General features: G+C 36.0%; 1 protein-coding gene across 3 annotated transcripts in view; it reads right to left on the bottom strand.

Annotated features, from left to right (window-relative positions):
- The window catches only part of UGGT2 (UDP-glucose glycoprotein glucosyltransferase 2), a 93,036-nt gene that overhangs the window by 48,582 nt on the left and 24,516 nt on the right, over positions 1-19,938 (bottom strand). For all 3 annotated transcript variants that reach the window (XM_074911477.1, XM_074911487.1, XM_074911498.1), the window contains 6 exons: positions 18,499-18,598; positions 13,836-13,896; positions 7,104-7,195; positions 5,392-5,542; positions 4,267-4,386; positions 1,578-1,663 (listed from right to left, as the gene is read on the bottom strand). In XM_074911477.1, coding sequence (XP_074767578.1) covers positions 1,578-1,663; positions 4,267-4,386; positions 5,392-5,542; positions 7,104-7,195; positions 13,836-13,896; positions 18,499-18,598 — 610 coding nt within the window. The remainder of the gene's footprint in view (positions 1-1,577; positions 1,664-4,266; positions 4,387-5,391; positions 5,543-7,103; positions 7,196-13,835; positions 13,897-18,498; positions 18,599-19,938) is intronic.

Genomic DNA, 19,938 nt, shown 5'->3' with positions numbered 1-19,938 from the left:
GGGTGCCATAGGAACAGTCAGCGAGGCAAAATATTTATGACAGTATAGACCCCATGGCTTGTCCATATCTTGAATACTGTGTACATTGCTACTGATCTCATCTCAGAGAAATTATATTAAAACTAAGATAGTTCAGAGAAGGACAACTCAGAAAACAAAAAAACCTTTGGAACAGCTTCCAGGCAAGGAATAACTAGTAGCCTAGGGAAAGAAATAACTAGGGTCTAATATGGCAGAGCTTTATAAAATCATGACAGACATCTAGGGAGCAGGAGAGACTGCTTAGTCTCTCTCCCAGTTATAAGCGCTACAGAAAGTAAATGAAGCTATTGAAAGCCTGGCTCAAAACAAAGCAGTTCTTCATAAACCACTTAGTTCAACTGTGAAAACATCTGGAAAAGGATACTTTGGGTGCTCATGAACTTTACATGAATTCAAGGGGAAAACATAAAAGTTTATGGAAAAGAAACCCATCAAGGGTTGCTAAATATTCAGAAACTACATCTGGGACTGGAATTCTTTGATCTCCAAATACTTGAAGGCCAGAAAACTACACAGGCAAAGTACCTGGTTGCCTTGTTCTTTTCATCGTACCTAGGCAGCTCGTTGTGGCTTGCTGCACACAGATTGACCTAAATGGACTTTTAGTTGGAATCAGTTTGGCTGCTCTTATGCTGTTATGTATCAGAAAAGGCAAATTAGGTTCTAGGCTATATTCTCCTCACGGACTGAAGCAGTATTGTCTTCCAGATAGTGACAACAGTGACAAAAAGCACAGATAACTACTATCTGTCCTCCATTACTTTTTTGTCATTGAATGACAAAACCCAAAGAAAAACAAAACAGCGATCAGAACCAGTAAAATTTTAAAGGAAAATTAAAAACCTGTAAGTTATTGAGGAAACAAAAAGCCATTTCACAGGAAGATTTTAAATATTTAACATGATATTTATCTTGCTGAACCTTGGTTATAGTTTGGACACTCTTCTTTTATAAGCTGTGGAAATCAACAGGCACTTCTGAGAGCAATTAATTTTTTCTTAAAGTAGGCATCTCAGATCAACCAGATTCTTCCTCAGAACTGTCTCCTTCTCTCAAATGACCACTAGAGTTCAGATACAGACAATTAATTTTTAGAAATTCAAAACTTGGTGAGGATAATATAATTTTGGTCTTTAAGTATTTATATAAAACCAAAATTGGGTAAAGCAACCTCAGTTGAAAGAATTGTATTCAAAACTGCCCTCAAATCATGTTTTACTTGCAGAATATTTTGCTTAGAATGCAACTTCATGTAGGCATCCAGTGGGAATATTTGACAAGACAATTTTTATCAGACTTCTGCAGTTCATCTTTCACACGCTCAGGTATGTTATCCCCTACAACCTATTTGCTCAGGAATACTCAATACCCTAGTAAGCTTAACACAAGTGGGTAATCAGTGTGTCTTACTAAATGTTGTTGCATTGAACTTCATTTGAATTCACCTCTTTGCCTAGCAGAACAGAAGATGAAGAAGAAAAAAGGAAAGTAACCTTCTTTTAAGACTTTTCTTCAAGACTTTCAGTCTTCCTTACCTAAGCGGTACATTATGATGATAGAATAATTCTGCCAGTTTCATATAATCACCTGTATCTTCTTGGACAGGATCAACAAAAAGTACCTAAGAAGAAAAAACATATTACACAGCAAATATTTATTCTTGATGTCTGTTTTTATTTTTTTTCAGGCATTAAATCTAAGAACAGACATTTCCAAAGGGACTGTACACCTCATTGTTTTCAATTTCCTAGAACATTCATTGCAAGAAAACAGTAAGAATAGAAATGAAAGCAACTTCAGAATTAATGAATTTGGACCAAATACTGATGTTGAGCTTCAAACCACGTGATATCACTGCCCTCCTCTGAAAGACTCTGTGCCAATACTTTGTTCTAATTAATGAACTTGATATTTAATTTAAAAGGATCTAATGCTGATTCTTCTATTACTTCTTTCAACTATCTCCCTTCTGTTGTGAAAACAAAACTAAAATAAACACAATATATTGACTTAAAATTTTAGTTAAAAAAACAGAGCATTGGGAAAGAATTCTTCCTTCCTGTCTCACATATCTTTGTATTCACTCTTTCACTTATTGCAGCTTGAAGTGTAAAATCAGATCTTTCAGGCATGCACAGAATCTAAAACTGAGATCTGTCTGCACAGGTAGATTATCCTTATGCAGATTTAATTATGACATTGGTACCTTATTTATTCAACTTTGCACTGCAACTCCCCTTAGAATTGATCATAATTTTGCTAGAGTAGCTGAAATGCATCATAACAATTTCAAGAATTTTGAACACTCCTTCCCCCTCAGATTATAGTTAAATATGTTGTAGATTTCTATAATATAGCTGTTATATGTATCTATGCCAATATTTAACTTTGAATACATAATGCAATCTACTTCATATTACACATCTTATGTTTCATGATAAACATACATTTTTTTATTACATGTTGCTTGTATTTTGGTTATCTTTATATACTGAATTTAATATCACTTGGAGTGACTACATCAGTGGACAAGGCAAGAGCTATGGATGTCATCTATCTGGGCTTGTGTAAAGCCTCTGACCTTTTGATATGGCCTTTGATATGGATTTCTTGGCCTCCAATATAGTTTTGATTGATGAACTATTCAGTAAATAAGGAATTGGCTGGATGGTTGAATCCAGTAAGTAGTGATTAATGGCTCAATGTCTGGATGGGGATCAGTGATGAGTCATGTCCCTTAGGCGTCCGTACTGGGACCAGTACTGTTTAATCTTCAGCAGTGACACAGACAGTGGGATTGAGTGCACCCTCAGCAAGTTTGCAGATAACAAGCTGAGTGGTGTGGTTGGTGTGTCTGAGGGACACGATGCCATCCAGAGGGATGTGAACAAGCTCAGGAAGTGGGCCCACGTGATCCTCATGAGGTTCAAGAAGGCCAAGCGCAAGGTGCTGCACACAGGTTGGGATGGTCCCCGATATCAGTACAGGCTGGGAGATGAAGGGACTGAGAGCAGCCCTGCGGAAAAGGACTTGGGGGTACTGGTGGATGAAATGCTGGGCGAAAAGCTAGACATGAGTCAGCAACGTACACTCACAGCCCAGAAAGCCAGCTGTATCCTGGACTGCATAAAAAGAAGTGGGGCCAGCAGGTCAAGGGAGGTGGTTCTGTCCCTCTACTCCACTCTCATGAGACCCCACCTGGAGTGCTGCATCCAGTTGTGGGGTCCCCAACATAAGAAATACATGGACTTGTGGAGAGGGTCCAGAGTAGGGTCACAAAAATGATCAGAGGGCTAGAACACCTCTCCTGTGAGGACAAGCTGAGAGAGCTGGGCTTGTTGAGCCTGGAGAAGAGAAGATTCTGGGGAGACCTCATTGCAGCCTTCCAGTACTTAAATGGGGCTTATAAGAAAGATGGGAGAGAGGCTTTTTACCAGCAGTAGTGACAGTAGTGACACTGTCGTGACAGAACAAAGGGTAACAATTTTAAACTAAAATAGGGTAGGTTTAGATTGGATATGAAGAAATGAGGATGGTGAGACACCACAGGTGTCACAGGGGAACAGGCTGCTCAGAGAGGTTGTGGATGCCCCTTCCCTGGAAGTGTTCAAGGCCAGGTTGGACGGAGCTTTGAGCAACCTGGTCTAGTGGAAGGTGTCCCTGCTCATTGCAGGAGGCTTGGACTAGATGACCTGTAAAGGTTCCCTCCAACTCAAACCATTCTGTGATTCATACCATTACCTTTTGTAATTTAAATTTTAATTCAAATAAGCAGTAACTGTTTTCTTAACTTACTAAGTGATATGGAATGCTAGGTACGCAGAAAATTTAGGATACAAGACATTCATAATTAGTATGCTATGTAACTTAAATCTTTTTGTACCTCTGTTCACCATCTCTGAAACAAGAAGTTATCACTACATTCTCTCAGCAGTGTACTATAAAGAAAATCCATTGATAGTACTGAATTATCTATATGTAGCTTGGAAGGAAACAAAAATCTCCTGACAAAACTATGCGCAAGTCCACTTCTGGAAATCAGACTAATAATCTCATATGACCCACTAAACAAAAAGATTTACACTACTATTAGCAGACCCACATAGAAAACATGAAATTCTAACCTATTTTAACAATTAATACAGCATGTGCATTTTCCAATAAATTGTCCATCCATATATTAATGCATACACTATGCAAAAAAATTACATTTTCCAAACTTACCAAATTGTATAAATTGCGTCTAATCTGCTGTATAACTCCAGGAAATGTGGGTTTTAGCAGTTCCTGATAGCTTGAAGGCCATGTGCTATACCTGTGATCTTGTTCTATATTGTTAACCCACTAAAACAAGAGGTAGACATTTGAAAAACACACATTAAACACTGAGTTATATATATATATATATATATATAAAAGATATCTTAAAATACACGGAAAGCCCGAAAGGATTTTATCTTGTTTTTGAAATAGTAACAGAAAAAAGCTTCTAAAATTAATACTTTTTTTTCCAATCAAACTGCTTGGGGTTATTATTTGCAGTAAATAATAAATCTAATAACAGATGGAAAAGAAAAAAGGACCATTTGTACTCTATTGGGATGTGAACAAAACCATTTTTTCATGTGTGGAAACTACTTTCACAATACAAAGGTCATAACAACATATCACACAGGTATGCGTGTAACACAGCACAACCATCTTGTAAGGCAAACAGAGTATTTATCTATAACCCGCAACAGTGCTTTAGATATATCAAAATAACTAAATAATATACGGCAAGTTTGTTCTACTGTTTTCTGTACAAGTCTGACTGTACTTGGCAAACAGAAGAATGAAATATGATTCTTTCAGGTGAAGATAATGAGTATTTCAGTGCCTTTTCCACTGGGGTATAACCTTTATAGTGAAAACTGTATAAATTTTGAAGAAGGGAAAAAAGCAGAGCCATTGGACAATTAAAACCAAGATATTTAAGTTGTCCACAATTCACTTATCATACTTTCGAAGTACATTTAGCTGTCTTGCATAATACGAATATATTATGTAATTAATAGATTATGTAATTAATTGCTGTAAAGTCAGATTCTATAGCTATGAGTGTGCAACTACTCTTAGATATATTCCTCTGTACTTTAAACATCCTACAGATTAAAATTTTAGTAAGGTATAGGCTAGAGAAAATTAGTCCTAAAATAGATCAAAGAGATACTACCCTCCAAAACATTTTAAACTGCTTACCAATATATGGTCTTGTGCACAGTATTTCAATTACACTACAAAAGATAGACTGTCTCATACAAGGCATTAGCAAATACACAATATTTAAATAATTGTTTAATTACTTACTATTATCGAAGAGTGACGAACATCTAGTGCATAACTGTCATCTGTAGGATGTATATGCAACCTCATAAATTTACTTAGTATCTCCTCTTTGATTCCAAGTTCATGAAGGCCATGCATCACTTTTCCTTCCAGTTTAAGAGTCTCTAAGATGCTTTTTCAGGAAGACAAAATGCATAGTGTCTACACGGAATTCTTGTCATGATGTAAAAAGAAAAAAAAATATTTCACAGCCTATTATATGAGGATTATTTTTAGTATTAAAAATAATTTTTATATTCTCCTGCAGTTAAATGTTTAAAAAAAAATCAATAAATAATACTATATAGTCTCCAGCTTATTTCAAAACAGAATTAGATTATAAAATCTTTAGTTCATCCACATTTATTTTATATGAAGGAATTTCATCCATCTTTAAGATTTGGCAGGACAGCAGAGTGAAAGGTTGCTTGCTGCACTGTCCTGGCTGAGGCAGAAACCCAAACAGGGGTGCCCTAAGAGGATGTGCAGAGAAGCTGGCAGCAAGTGATGGAGACAGACAAGCTCTAAGTCTGCATTATGGTAGAACCCTGAAAACAGCATGGAGGAAACACATAGCTACACCTCCAGAAGACGACTCTTTCCCAGAAGACCCAACAGGACTCTGGAACATTTGTTGCAATCTGAAAATTCAATATGAGAATGGAAACAAACCTGAAGTAGCCACCAGTAGAACACAGCAGGCAAGGTTTACAAATGCCTTTATTTCTATCTTGCTTCATTTAGAATTTTCTCTATTCTGAAAGGTTTCTTCTAAAATATATTGAAATGAAACCTAGTACTGTCATTAAAGAGCACTATTAATATTTGCGTCATTACCAAAAAAGATGCAACTGATTCCATCTTAAAACTCTGGCCGACAAAAAAAAAGTAAAAGTTGCAAGTATAAATGCTAAACCCAAGAAAGTTTAAGAATCTCCATGGAGGAGAAAAGATGACATTTTGAGTTAAAAAACAGAAAATAAAAAATTGCAGACTGACAAATCATAGAAACATGAAGAAAACCTCAACCTTAGCATCAGTAGATCTACTGAGAGTTTGCAGCCCACCAAAGACTGAAGTAATCATGTGTGTCCTGCTGTTAACAACATACAAATACAAGGGAAAATGTTTACAGTTTATGAGTGCTTGCATAAAAGAGTCAAGTCACACCCAAAATAATTATACTATAATTACACAAACTGTATAAATATTTCTTAACCAAAAAACCACATTAGTTCTGCATTAACAGAACTTACTATAAAATGTGGCCAGACACAGACTCACAAGCATGCCAAAAATAACCCAAGGTGTTGTGTATCTAAATTTAATGCCTGAAATTTTTTTAAAATTTTCAAGAAATAGGGATGTGAAATCACTTAACTTACTTTTTATAAAGTGCTTTTCCTCCTTTTTTATCCATACATGTTGGATTCCTTCCATTTCCAAATTAATTTTACACAGTAAGTTTTAAAATTGTAAGCAAATTAGGAAACATATTACAAAAGAAAACGCTGTTTTCAACTACGTATACAATGTTCATTTTCAAAGCAAAACCACTGTAAACCAGTATTCCCTCTACTGAAGCATTTCCTGTCTCCCAAAATGCAACAGATGAGATTATCCATCACCATGAGTACAACTTCTCCAGCATTATTAGTAATTCTGTAATTGTCAAACGAAATGTATCATCTTACCTAAAAGGATCATGAAAATCCAGGTCAATATGAATGCCATTTAGAAATAAACGTGCTTCTCCAGGTTGGATTCCAAGAATTTCATTAAAATGCTAAAAAGTAGAAAGCTAACTTATTTAGGTAGTGTCAACACACACACATATAAATATATATACACATAAATATATATATATGAAAAAACTTAAAGTAATTCTGCAAAACAGACACATCAGATCTCTTCCACATAATTTCTTCTTTTACCTGAGTGCTGTTGGTAAAAATATTGACAACATACTTCTATGAGTGCTATTTAACACACATTCAATATACAAATACAAATGAAAATATCTGATAATTCTTCCAAAACCACCTACAGTGTCCCTACCTGTACAACATAGAGACAAGGACACCTTCTCTGTGTCTGCCAACAGAAAGTGAAAACACACATGCCTGTACGTCTTTGAAAAATGACTCCTACATATCTGTTCAACAAAGGGAGACCTTACATGTATCTGACAGACCTCCACTCGAAACCAGCTCTCTCAATAACATAACGTTTTTTATAATTCTAGAAAACGTGTAGTCGCAATTGTTACAGGAATTAGGAAAGACAGACTAGAAACATACAATCTCTTCTAACAAAGGGACACTGGATAAAACACAGATCAGAAAGGGATAGCATAGCATATCCTTGCTTTGCAAAGAAGAAAAAAAATCACTAAACGAATACAAGAGGAAGGAACTATTTAGGGAGTAAAGTATGCCTTATTTTATTTTAGAGAGCTGTGAGGCACCACACTGTTCAATCTACAGTAGCAGTAGCAAGATAAGTAACAGGAGCAACAGCAGTAGTTTATTCCAACTCACCCCATGAGGAGCAGTCAGATTCCAGACATGTCTTAATTCCCAAAAGAAGAATGGAAAGCACAAAAAATATGCAGAAAAAAGCAATCTGAGAATATATTTTTTCCCCCATTTAGCTTCCAATTGCTAAACAAAGTAAGTGTCTACAAAAACCACACTTTAGACAAAAGCACACTTAGAGCAAGCAACTCATAAGTGGAGTAATATACACAGCTCAAGTCTGTCACTGAGTAAATGAGAGAAAAAACAGGAAAACATTTAAACCGATATTATTTCTTCAAAGTAGTGTGGTTACTTTCACACAGTTAAATGTAAGTAAACTCAAAGCTAACTGGTTTGTGGTACTACAAGTGCAACCCCACATAAATCTGACAACAGTTTACTTGAACCTCTTCGTAATCTAACGTATGTGCATATTCATAGAATCACAGAATGGTTTGGGTTGGAAGGGACCTTAAAGATCATCTAGTTCCACCCCCCCTGCCATGGGCAGGGACACCTTCCACTAGCCCAGGTTGCTCCAAGCCCCGTCCAGCCTGGCCTTGGACACTGCCAGGGAGGGGGCAGCCACAGCTTCTCTGGGAAATCTGTGCCACTGTCTCACCACACTCACAGTGAAGAATTTCTTCCTTCTATCTGATCTAAATCTGCCCACTTTCAGTTTAAAACCATTACCCCTCATCCAATCCCTACACACCCTGATAAATCCCTCCCCATCTTTCCTGTAGGACCCCTTTAAGGGGGTCTTTAAGGGAGCTGCTATAAGGTCTCCCTGGAGCCTTCTCTTCACCAGGCTGAACAACCCCAACTCTCTCAGCCTGTCCTCATATAAGAAAGGTACTCCAGACTCCTGATTATCTTCATGGCCTCCCCTGGACCTGCTCCAACATGTCCATGTCCTTCTTACACTGGGGGCCCCAGAGCTGGGCACAGCACTCCAGGTGGGGTCTCACAATAGCAGAGTAGAGGGGGAGAATCACCTCCCTCAGCCTGCTGACCACACTTCTCTTGATGCAGCCCAGGACACAGTTGGCTTCCTGAGCTGTGAGAGCACATTGCTGGATCACTGTCAGTTTTTCATCCACTAATACCCCCAAGTCCTTCTCCACAGGGCTGCTCTCTATCCACTCATCACCCAGCCTGTATTTGTGCTTGGGATTGACCTGGCCCATGTGCAAGACCTTGCACTTGTTGAATTTCATGAGGTTTGCACGGGCCCACCTCTCTAGCCTGTCAAGGTCCCTCTGGATGGCACATCCCTTCCCTCCAGCATGTCGACTGCAGCACACAGCTTGGTATCACTGGTAAACTTGCTGAGGGTGCACTCAATCCCCCTGTCCATGTCTTCAACAAAGATGTTAAACAGTCCTAGTCCCAACACTGACCCCTGAGAAACACCACTTGTCACTGCTCTCTACTCAGACATCGAGCTGTTGACCACAACTCTTTGAATGTGACCATCCAGCCAATTCCTTACCCACCAAACAGCCCATCCATGAAACCCATGTCTCTCCAATTTAGCAATAAGTATGTTGTGCAGGACAGTGTCAAATGCTTTGCACAAGTCCAGGTAGATGACGTAAGTTGCTCTTCATTTATCCACCAGTGCTGTAACCCCGTTGTAGAAAGCCATCAAATATGTCAGTCATGATTTGCCCTTAGTGAAGCCATACTGGCTGTCACCAATCACCTCCTTATTTTCCATGTGCCCTAGCACAGTATCCATCACTCATCATTCAATAAAGAGGTACCATATTCCTCAATATATATGAACATTTTCACAACCTAAAGCAGAATGGAAATAAGTAATGGCACCTAACATCAGCATATGAAAGGCAAGGCTCTCTGTGAAGGAAAAATGCACCTGTGATAAGCCTGAGCCTAACACAGAAAGAATTTTTATGAAAATCAAAACTTGTCCTTGATTTTGAAGAACAGCTTTTGAAAGTTATAAATTTAATTTATTCTAATGGTGTAACCGGAACTTTGTAGTGCTTTCATTGCTTTTTTGTACGCAGATTTACAAAAGAGTAATATGATTACTTATGCTTGTTATGAAGTTATCTAAACACATATATTCAAACTCAGATACAATTTGGGAGGGGCTGCATCCCACTAATGCTAAGAAATAACCAGAAGTACCTTTTTTAAAAAAAAATTAGTTAGCTATTATCTTTCCTGAAAATGTTAGTAGGCACGTAAAAAATGGATGCCAGTGAGCTTGCAAAAATGAGGAGCATAAATGCATGGCAGTTAATTCCTTATGGTAAGGAAAAAAAGAAAGAGATAATGTAATTGTTTTTCTAATATATAAAAATCCCTTTATTCCCAATAATATACTCATCTAAATTACAGATTATTTTTTTTTTTTTTATGTCCCCAAAACTTGGTACGAAAGAGGAAGAACTTCTACCTTCTTTAAAACTAACTACTGCTTTGGATTACTCCAGCCCAAGTGCAGGATTTAATATTTATCGTTGTTAAACCTCATGCAACCATTAAAACAAAACATAGAAGTAGCGGCTGGTGTCTGACATTTACATTTTTCCTACCAGAGCTTCACAGAGTATTACATGCTCTCCAAGGTCTCACTCCACACATTCCTTCTAAGCAGCCAGAATTCACAGACATTCACAGATGATGCCAACTGTCATTGCAGCAGGCAAAATATCTGATCATTTTACCTACAGAGTTTGATCCTGAGACACAACCAAAACAGGCAGATGGGACAAAATCAAACAACCAGGCACACAGTGATGAGACTCCTCTGAACCAGGCTGAGAAGCACTCAAAGTCCTAGCATACCTAAAATTTTTCTATAGTTAGTAAATCCAACAGTTTTAATACCAGCATTGTGCCACGAAGTATTGCGCCCACAGAAATAACTCCCTTGATGCCACTGGACTCAAGGAGTGAACAATAAATATGAAGAGGATTACAGTGTCAAGAAATCTTACCAGCATCCTTCAGGGCTCTTGCACAGATCCTGTGAGATCAGCTAAAACAGGCCCTCCCCTTGAAGCACTGAAATTAGCATTTAGGGTAAGAGACTTCTTTTCAACCGCTGTTGAAAGCTTACTGGTCATTTCTATAAGCTCAGATACTCATGTAAACACTGATACCAAGAAAGACTGCAATGGGCTGGGTGATATAGGTTATAAAAATCCGAATACAAATTAAAATTAATGCAAGAACAATGAAAAAAGTATCAGCTATTGGATATTGAAATGGGAGTATAGAAGTCTTCAAAATCCTTCAGTACTGCAGTAGGAAAAGAACTGAGCTGAATCAGAGCTAAGACTCATCATACAATTTTGATGCTAGGCATTTGATTGTTCAGAAAAACATCCCTTTGCCGTAACAACTTTGATGGAAGTAGTATTTAGGCATCCAAGACTAGAATTTAATGCTGATAATACTCATAGTATTTTCTTGCTAAACTGGCAGCAAATTATTGCACTGGAAGTTGCGAGTTGTGTTTAATGAGATTTTATTTTTTCTTTTATCTAGAGCAGTTTTTTGTCTATTTCTTAGTTAGGTATCAATTCATTACACATCTAAATCATCACATGCCTTTCAACTTTTAATACCTTTATTTCCTCTCATTGCATTTCCTATTCAACTTTCATTATCTTGAGAGGGAATCATCCAGTTACACACAGCATGAGATCATATCTCTCCTGCTGCTAGATGGATGTACTGCAGTTCAAGAACGTACATGCCAATTTATTGTTCTCTAGCAGCAGTGTTCAGGAAGTTTCCCTACTTGTATTCAACAGACTTTAGCTTTTAGCTGACTAAAGGCCTATAGCCTTTAGACTACAGGTAGGATGTAGTATGAAATTTAAACTTAGTGTGATAGGTACCTTAGAGTTAATGTATTTAATAAAGTCATGGTATCATAGGAGTGGATCCAGCTGATCAACCACATAGGTATCCAATGTCATTTGTTTCAGGATAAGGCACCTTGAACTGGAAAGTACAAGTCAGGGAAAGGGGAATGGATATCCCAGTAGAGACATCTGCCAGATCTATGTGGCTATCTTGGATAGCCTGTGGTATCTCAAATGACATCAAAAATTCAGGTTTAGGCAACTCAGTCATGCCCCACAAAACAACCACTGAGCAAGCTAAATTGGTTTTGATGTCCATTGGCTACATCTTAATTGTCATAACAGGAGTTTAGATACCATACAGATGTGTCTAGATTAAGACATCTTATTTTCAAACCAAACCTTTACTTTTTCTAATCCTTATATTTAGTAATAATAGCTATTTAAACTCCTGATATACCTTTACTTTTTTGGACTTTGGGGTAGAGGAGTAGTTTTAGATTAAGCAGTTATTTTTGATTTTTCTGTTAACTGAGCTGTGATTTGAGAAAGACAATGTGAAGACTTCATCGAGAATCAAGGAAAGTCCTGACATCAGCACTTGTACTCTGAAGAAACTATAATCATCAGGGCTTTGTTTTGCTTTATCCTGGCTATAATCTTAACAGAGATATAGGAAAACGCCTATCTCAGCTGTATACAGAAAGCAATGAAGCAGGGTACAGATACTGATTTGCTCCCTTAAACGAAAACTATGAGACTTCTCACTAGTGTAAGAAATAAGAGGCCTGCATGACGTTGAGCCCACTAAGATCTCTGTTGAAAACCCAAGAATCAAATGTATATCCTGCACACAAGAAGGCTGAAAGACTCAAGAAGGTGAACTGCCAGGATATATGAAATGTATTCTCAATAGACCAGTCCCACATGCAATCACCTGTGGACAAAAAAATCCCTACACAATTGTTTGCATAAACGTTCACAAGGACATAACACTTGAGCCTGTCACTGTTTGGGCAGGAAATACTCAAAGACTGGAAAGCCTTATGTTAGTTTTGCATGGTGGAGAGTTCTAACCCATTTATGTGGAATTTCTGCTACAATGGAGATGACAAGCTTTTTATGAGAAGGCTGCATCAGTGCAGCTGGGACATTGTTCACTTTTGCTGTTTTGGAGGGTGGAAGAAACTGGAAAGACATTTCCCCTGGACATCTTGGCAACGCAAGAGGAAAAGGCCTGAATAGATACAAAGCAAAGTGATACATGGAAATACTGAAAAAGTACAGGAGTGCCATAAGTAAGAAACAAATCCCTTTCCTACAGTGGTTCATCAGCCTTAACACCATATGAAAATATACATTCTGAAGATCAAGAGTAAGGACAGTGCTATGGATGTCATTTCATGTGACCAGTCCTGAAAGAATGGTGGCTAACATATAATTTTAACACTCAACTTGGAAGAAAAAATCCAAACTCTGAACTGAGACAGAAAATACAACAGGTGTTGTGAACTCAACAAATGCAAAATGGCATCTCAGGATACATCTCAAATCAGTCAAAGTCACATGAACATGTCATGGGATACAAGGCACAAAAGATGCAGTGCATCAAGGATGAAAATAAACCCCCCATCTGCCATAGACAATGTTCAAAATACCTTGCAGAACAGTTGCATGCATGATTCTGAGAGTGTGGAAAGCTCAAGGCTAGCATGTGCTGACCATAATATAGCCAGCAGGCCTAGGTTCAACACCAAAGCTCTAGAAAAATTAACTGATACAGCGCACAAGTTATAGCTTAACACAACACTCTCTAAAAATTGCTCATCCTTGCCCAATTCTGTAAAAAAGAGGGAAGGGAAAATGTAGCAAGAACAGCAGAAAGTGAAAAATTTGTATTGAGTATTTCAGTTATCTACTTAGTAGAAGGTGTTTAGAAGCAATTAGCTCTTTTTCCTTGACAGAAACCACATGAAAACTGCTACACTAATAAAACTCTCCAAAAGCAGTAATATGATAGTAATTCAAATGTCCACTTGAAGAAATAAAAGCAAACCTTCTGATTTTCTTCTATTTCATTTCGCATTTTCTTGTCTACAGGCACTCTGGTCAGTGATCTGTAAAATTAAAATATTGGTATCACTCAACCACTGTATTTTAAAAATGCATTAAATAATGTGAAATATGTAATTTAATACCATATCCAATGCACTCTAATTGAAGAATGCTGTAATTAAGACAAAGAGTAATGGAGTGTCATAAATATTTTGTTTTCAAAACAAATATTTTGTTCTGTGTTACTCTAGTAAACCCAGGTTTCAAATTTATGCTAGGTTTTGTTGAAGTAATTTTATCAGCACATTTACCACTCTCAATCCTTCCTCTTTTTTTTTTTTTTTCCCCCCCTGGAAAATAGCATGTATATTATAAAAAAAAGTTGTTTGATAATCTAAATTATTACCTAAATAAATGCCATATTTGTATATTTTAAGTTAGTTACTAACTTCATGCTACTCAACATTACAGCACAGGCAGCCAAGGATACAACTTGATGTTTTGGCCCAAGGCAAGGAAAATATGAAAAGAATGACCACTTGAAAATTAGCTGACATTAGAAAAAGATATTTGCAGATTGAGTCCTTTGGAAATGTTAAGTATTCACAGACAGTCAAAATTTTCGTTTCTAATTACTAGGCTATCATAAAATACTCCCAGAGGCAAATTAATCTCTGTTTTAAGAAACCCTAAATCATATTAACCTAAGTCTGATTCTCCCAATAAATGCCAAAATACTCTAGTTGCCTACATAAATATTTTTTTCAAAACATAATTGAATATGTTTTAGCAAATCTGTATGAGACTTTCGGAAAAACTGGAGTAATCTTAAACCTGAAAGTTAACTAAAACTGAGTATGATCCCACTAAGGCAACTTTAGTACTCACGGATAATAAAGTATTTATTTAATAATATAAATCCTTACATCCTCCCAAAGAAACTGATTTAGAATAGATCTTCCTAGTAAAGTCCACATTTTTTACATCATGTCAGAAATAAGATATAAAATCAGTTTACTTTAAACAAATATTCAAGCTTTCCAGGCGATCAAAAAGACTACTTGTTAAGTGCAAACAATATGATTTCCAAGCTTTGTTCAAAAACATTACACAATTCATCACAGCTAAATACCCTTTTTCCATTCACCCCCTTTAAATATTCTGGCAGATTATTTTTGTCACTGTGGATCACTTCTGGACCATGTGATGAAAGAGTGACAAAGGATCAAGAGAAGCTGTATTTATACCAACTCATACTTGGTGGGCTTTCCTTGGCTCAAAATGAGAAAGCTGTAACTCAAATTGTGATGTGAAAGACAGCAATAAAAAAGACAGTATGGTTCAAATATACTATTATCAGTAGCCATTTGAAGATGAGCTTAATAACTTACTTTTTATTGTTCAACTCGTCTAAACTCTTTCTCATAAAGCTTTTATAATCATACTGCTAGGTACCTTCTGTGCACATAAAGAATGTACTAAGTGTATTCAACACTGAGTAAATATATTTTACACTGTACTACTTTCTGCATCTACTGGTTTTGAAATAAAAAAGCACAGAAAGCAAGAAACTATAAACATTTCTGCTGAAAAAGAAACATTGCTGATTAAGATTTTTAAAAAATACTAAAAGAAATTGTAAGTACAAAGAAAAGAATACCTGAAGCCAAATTTAAATTTGGAAAAACAGAGGAGATGGATTAGTTAAAAACACTATCAAGTCAGAAGACTCGAAAGCTGACTATATATATATATATATATATGGACACTGCTTTAAAGGACCTTCTACTAGCAATAGACAGAATTCAGAAACACTACAGAACCCTTCCCATTACAAGAACATCTGTAATTGATGGGAATTGCTACTGTGAATTTACTTAGCCAATGAGCAAAACAGCTACTTAACAGGACTCCATATCAAAGTGGAAATTTAATGTGTGGCAGTACTACCACACTATTACTCTGACTTCATAGCAATAGTTTTAGAGAGTACTGAAGTAAAAAATACTTTAGGGGAAAAAAAGCTCTGATTTTTATCTTGCTAAACTCAACATAAATAGTAGTAGGGCCTGCAGCTCTTGGAATCAATGCTTCATTCTGCATACACAGGTGATAAAAACCGCACAGATAAAAAGAACAATCTAAATCTTTCCAAACAGCTTACAGCAGTAAGGCAGAAACATAGAAAATGAATGTGAAAATAATAAAAAGGCAGAAAGGAAAAGACAAAGCCAATGTTAGCAAGGAAGTAAAATACTTAGCAGCAGAAGGTAAGCTTTACTGATAGCTTTTCTGGTAATAAGGAAGCAATGCATTAGAGAATTGTTAACTAGGTCCTTGTCCATGCATAGCAGTTGACAATGCAGGATTCAAGCAGGATTTTAAGGAAAAAAATGTGATGGTTTATCCTTGAGGAGGATACCCTAGGAATCTGAGGTAACACGTGTAAAAGTACCCATGAAAGACATCTGTTCATTCTGAGTTTGGTCATTTGTTCAATTTGATCAGAGCCTCAACGTTTTATGCACTTTTTTCTAAATATTAAGTGTTAAGAACTCATTAAAGAGAAACACTTCACTGTCTGAAAGTAAATGAATGCTATTTACCTTTCTACATGACGTAGAAATGTTCTTGTATGACAGTAAGTTTGTAATATTTTCTATCATATAATTTTATGCATCTTTATTCTTACCTGGAAGAACATGTAGCTATGTAGTACTGCATATCAGGGGAAAAAAAGAAACCTTTCACGTTTATAACGTTAATATTTATGAATGATAAATAAATAGCAAGAAACAGAATATTACAACTCTTATTACTGTATTCTTAAATAACAGATAATTATGACATGTATACAACAAAATAAAGATGAAAAATACCCTATAAAATGAATTATCAAAATGTCACCATATCAGTTGTTACATTGTCTACATCTGATGACATTTTGTAAAATCCACCTCAGACTAACCTTTTCAACTGGAAATACTGAGACACAGAAATGCAGGTTATAAACCAGAAAGTGAAAGATACTTCCAGAGTATATTCATTTTTTATGGTCTAAGGAACTCCTCCATTTTTAATGAATATATAAGATTTAATTTTTATTTTCATAACTACAATTCTAAAATTTTTATACAGCATTTTCAAATCAAAATTTAAATAACTTTAAAACAGTCATTTTCATATCTAAACTGTATGAAATTTAAATAATTTTAATATACTACTATTATAATGATCAGTTACCTATCTCAAGTGATTAAGCAATATCTTTTAATTTCTTGTTTATTCTAAGTTTTTTTTTCCAAACTAGTCTTTTTGACTCAGTGGGTTAAGCATGATTAGATTAATAAGGAAATATATTCTGTGCACTGTTTTTATGCAATGACCCTTTGATTTAAGTTTGTTGCCAATTCAGACCTACTAACTTTAAATTATTTAAATATTTGTAATTTCTCATGTTAAAAATAACATGTTAGATTAGCATAGTAGAATAAATCACACAGGACAGGAACTGCAATTCCCCTTTTAATAATTCCAAGGTCTTCTAATGCTTTTATCCATAAAAATAAAATGTTTGAATAGTAGGTAAATTGTGCTCTAATGTCACAAATATACGACAAGAGTCAGAGTGGGATGTAACAATTAAATGACTTTTAAAATTGATTTAAATGTCACCCAGCATACTTCAAACTGACTTTTTCTTGTCCTTTAAAGAACAGAACTGGCCTTGCAGTTCAACATTATGTATGTTTCCACTATCTTCTAATGGAAACCTGAATTTTCTGATTGCTAATCTAAGTGGAAACTTGTACCTTACTATTTCATAATAATTATGTTTCAGTCATTTAAAAAGTTAATGTAAAGTTCTTCCTTGAAACAAGATGTTAAAGGTAGTTTTTCCATTACAGTGTAGATTTTCTCTAACAGAAAATCAGAGATGACAATGAAACACTGTGATAATTAAACGAGTTGTAAAATGTGAAAGCATACTGAGTTAAGAATCCTGTTTAGCATTATATTTAGTTCAGTAATTCAAGCAAATATTGCTGACAGGATTACATGAAGAGCTTATTAAATATAAAGAAAAGCATTTCTCAATACAATTGGCTTACAGGAAGACCACATTTTAATATAATACAGAGGAAAATATTATTAATTTATTTAATATTTATCTTGATCTTTTATTAGGTAATCTGTTATGAGAGACAGAACTTCCCCTGTGAGAACACTAAACTACAGCAGATGGGGCCCAATCCTGTCAACAATGTTGTGCTTAGAATTAGTGTACGTGGATTCCCTATGAAATTTAATAGAATTTTGCCTCTTCCTGAGTAGATCTGCTATTAATTCAACAGAATTTTCCACCTGGGAAAATATTATTCCAGTAAAATCCAGGAGGACTAGGCATTCAACCGTAAGTGCCTGAAGGATTAGGACGCATGCCTTCATGGCACCTCCTGCATCAGACAGGAAACATTTAAGAGACCAATCATGAGCTCTCCCAGGAGTTATTTTCTATTCAATGAAATTCCCTGGAATCCATCTAGCAAGCTGTAAAACATGAATATCTGACTGCACGATTTGGATATAAATCTCTATTACTGTCATAAAATTCAAATGCAAACATAAAAACAGTATTTGAAAAACAAGCATAAGTATCATACCTGGCTCTTATTGGGAAGTTCTGAGCTATGTCCTTCATTACCTTTAAGGTATCATAAACAGGTGTAGACATAATTCGAGCAGCTGCTTGAAAACTAAGATCTGGGGGGGGAAAAAAAGCACTGGAAATATCACTCTCAATCAGTACTGCCTACAATCAGAAAACTGTTCCATATGCACTCTCACTATTAACATTCTTTATGTTTCAATTATACATTATAAAAGATTATGAAGTAACATTATTAAGGTCAAAAAGACAGGCACTTAAAAGTTGGAAATACGAAATTCAGTCTTTCCTACAGAATTCTGCCCGGACATCTTGAGTATACACATGGTAAATATAATTTCTAAGTTTACAAAAACACACTGCAAAACACAGACAATTCATCATGTAGTATTATGCCAGTATCAAAAGGGTATCAGGCTGAAATATAGATATACATCAACCCACAGACACCCATAACTGCTGTAAGGTGTAAGATCTTTCCAGCTCCAGCACTTCACAAGATTTTCAGAGAACAAAGTATTAAATGTAGAAGGCTATATTGGCTATGAGGTGTACAATTTGCAGGAGTACCAGTAATTTCACAGGAAGAGAAAATGGAGACTCATGAATGAAAGGCCAATATATTGTCAAATTTCAGATCTTGTGTCTAGCACAATTTTTAAAAGGATCTCATTTTTCTCTCTATGCTTTTTCTCAGAATTAAGTCCATTTTCACATATCAGGGCACTATAATACATTTGCCTGTTCACTGGAAAAACAATGATGGAATTCCGATAGCCTTCTCCGGTGCCTAATTTGCGTGTGACAAATCTTGGCACATGAGACTGGGGAAAATCCAATCTTGGTAGCAATAGGGTAAGGCAATAATACACTAGGAGCTTCCATGTACTTTGGATACAGACTGCCTAATTACCTCAGAGCAATGATGCCTCTCCCTCGTAATCTGCTAATTAAGACATCTGAGCAGAAACTGAAGGCCTCAGGTTATTCAGTTTGAGGAAAGCTGATGCCACATATAGTACAAGTGCTGGGCAGAAAGTTAGAGAGGATGTTGCCGAGTAGAACTTCGCACCATCTTTCTGAAGCAATTAGGAATTTAAAAAAAAAAAAAAAGGCATACCTAGTAAGTTACACCATGGTTGGAAAGAAAAGGTGAGTCTGAGAGGTGGAATATTAATTTGGTATTTCTTAATACTTTTAACAAAAAGTATAAAGATATCACTGTTTCCAAAACAAACGTTTCTGATCCCTTTCAACAGCCACATAAGCTGAGATCAGGTGAAGCAATACCTAATTGCTGCTGTTAATACGGACAGTGCCTTACCTGCTTAGAACATACACTTAAATACCTTTGTGAATGGTTAATCATTTCCATTTTATGCTGAACAGCTAGAGTACAAGTATTCAAATCCCACAGAAGCAAACTGACATGGGA

This window comes from Athene noctua, chromosome 1 (genome assembly GCF_965140245.1).
Source record: "Athene noctua chromosome 1, bAthNoc1.hap1.1, whole genome shotgun sequence".
In the NCBI taxonomy this organism is placed as follows: Eukaryota; Metazoa; Chordata; class Aves; order Strigiformes; family Strigidae; genus Athene; species Athene noctua.
This window is presented reverse-complemented; position numbering and strand designations above follow the sequence as displayed.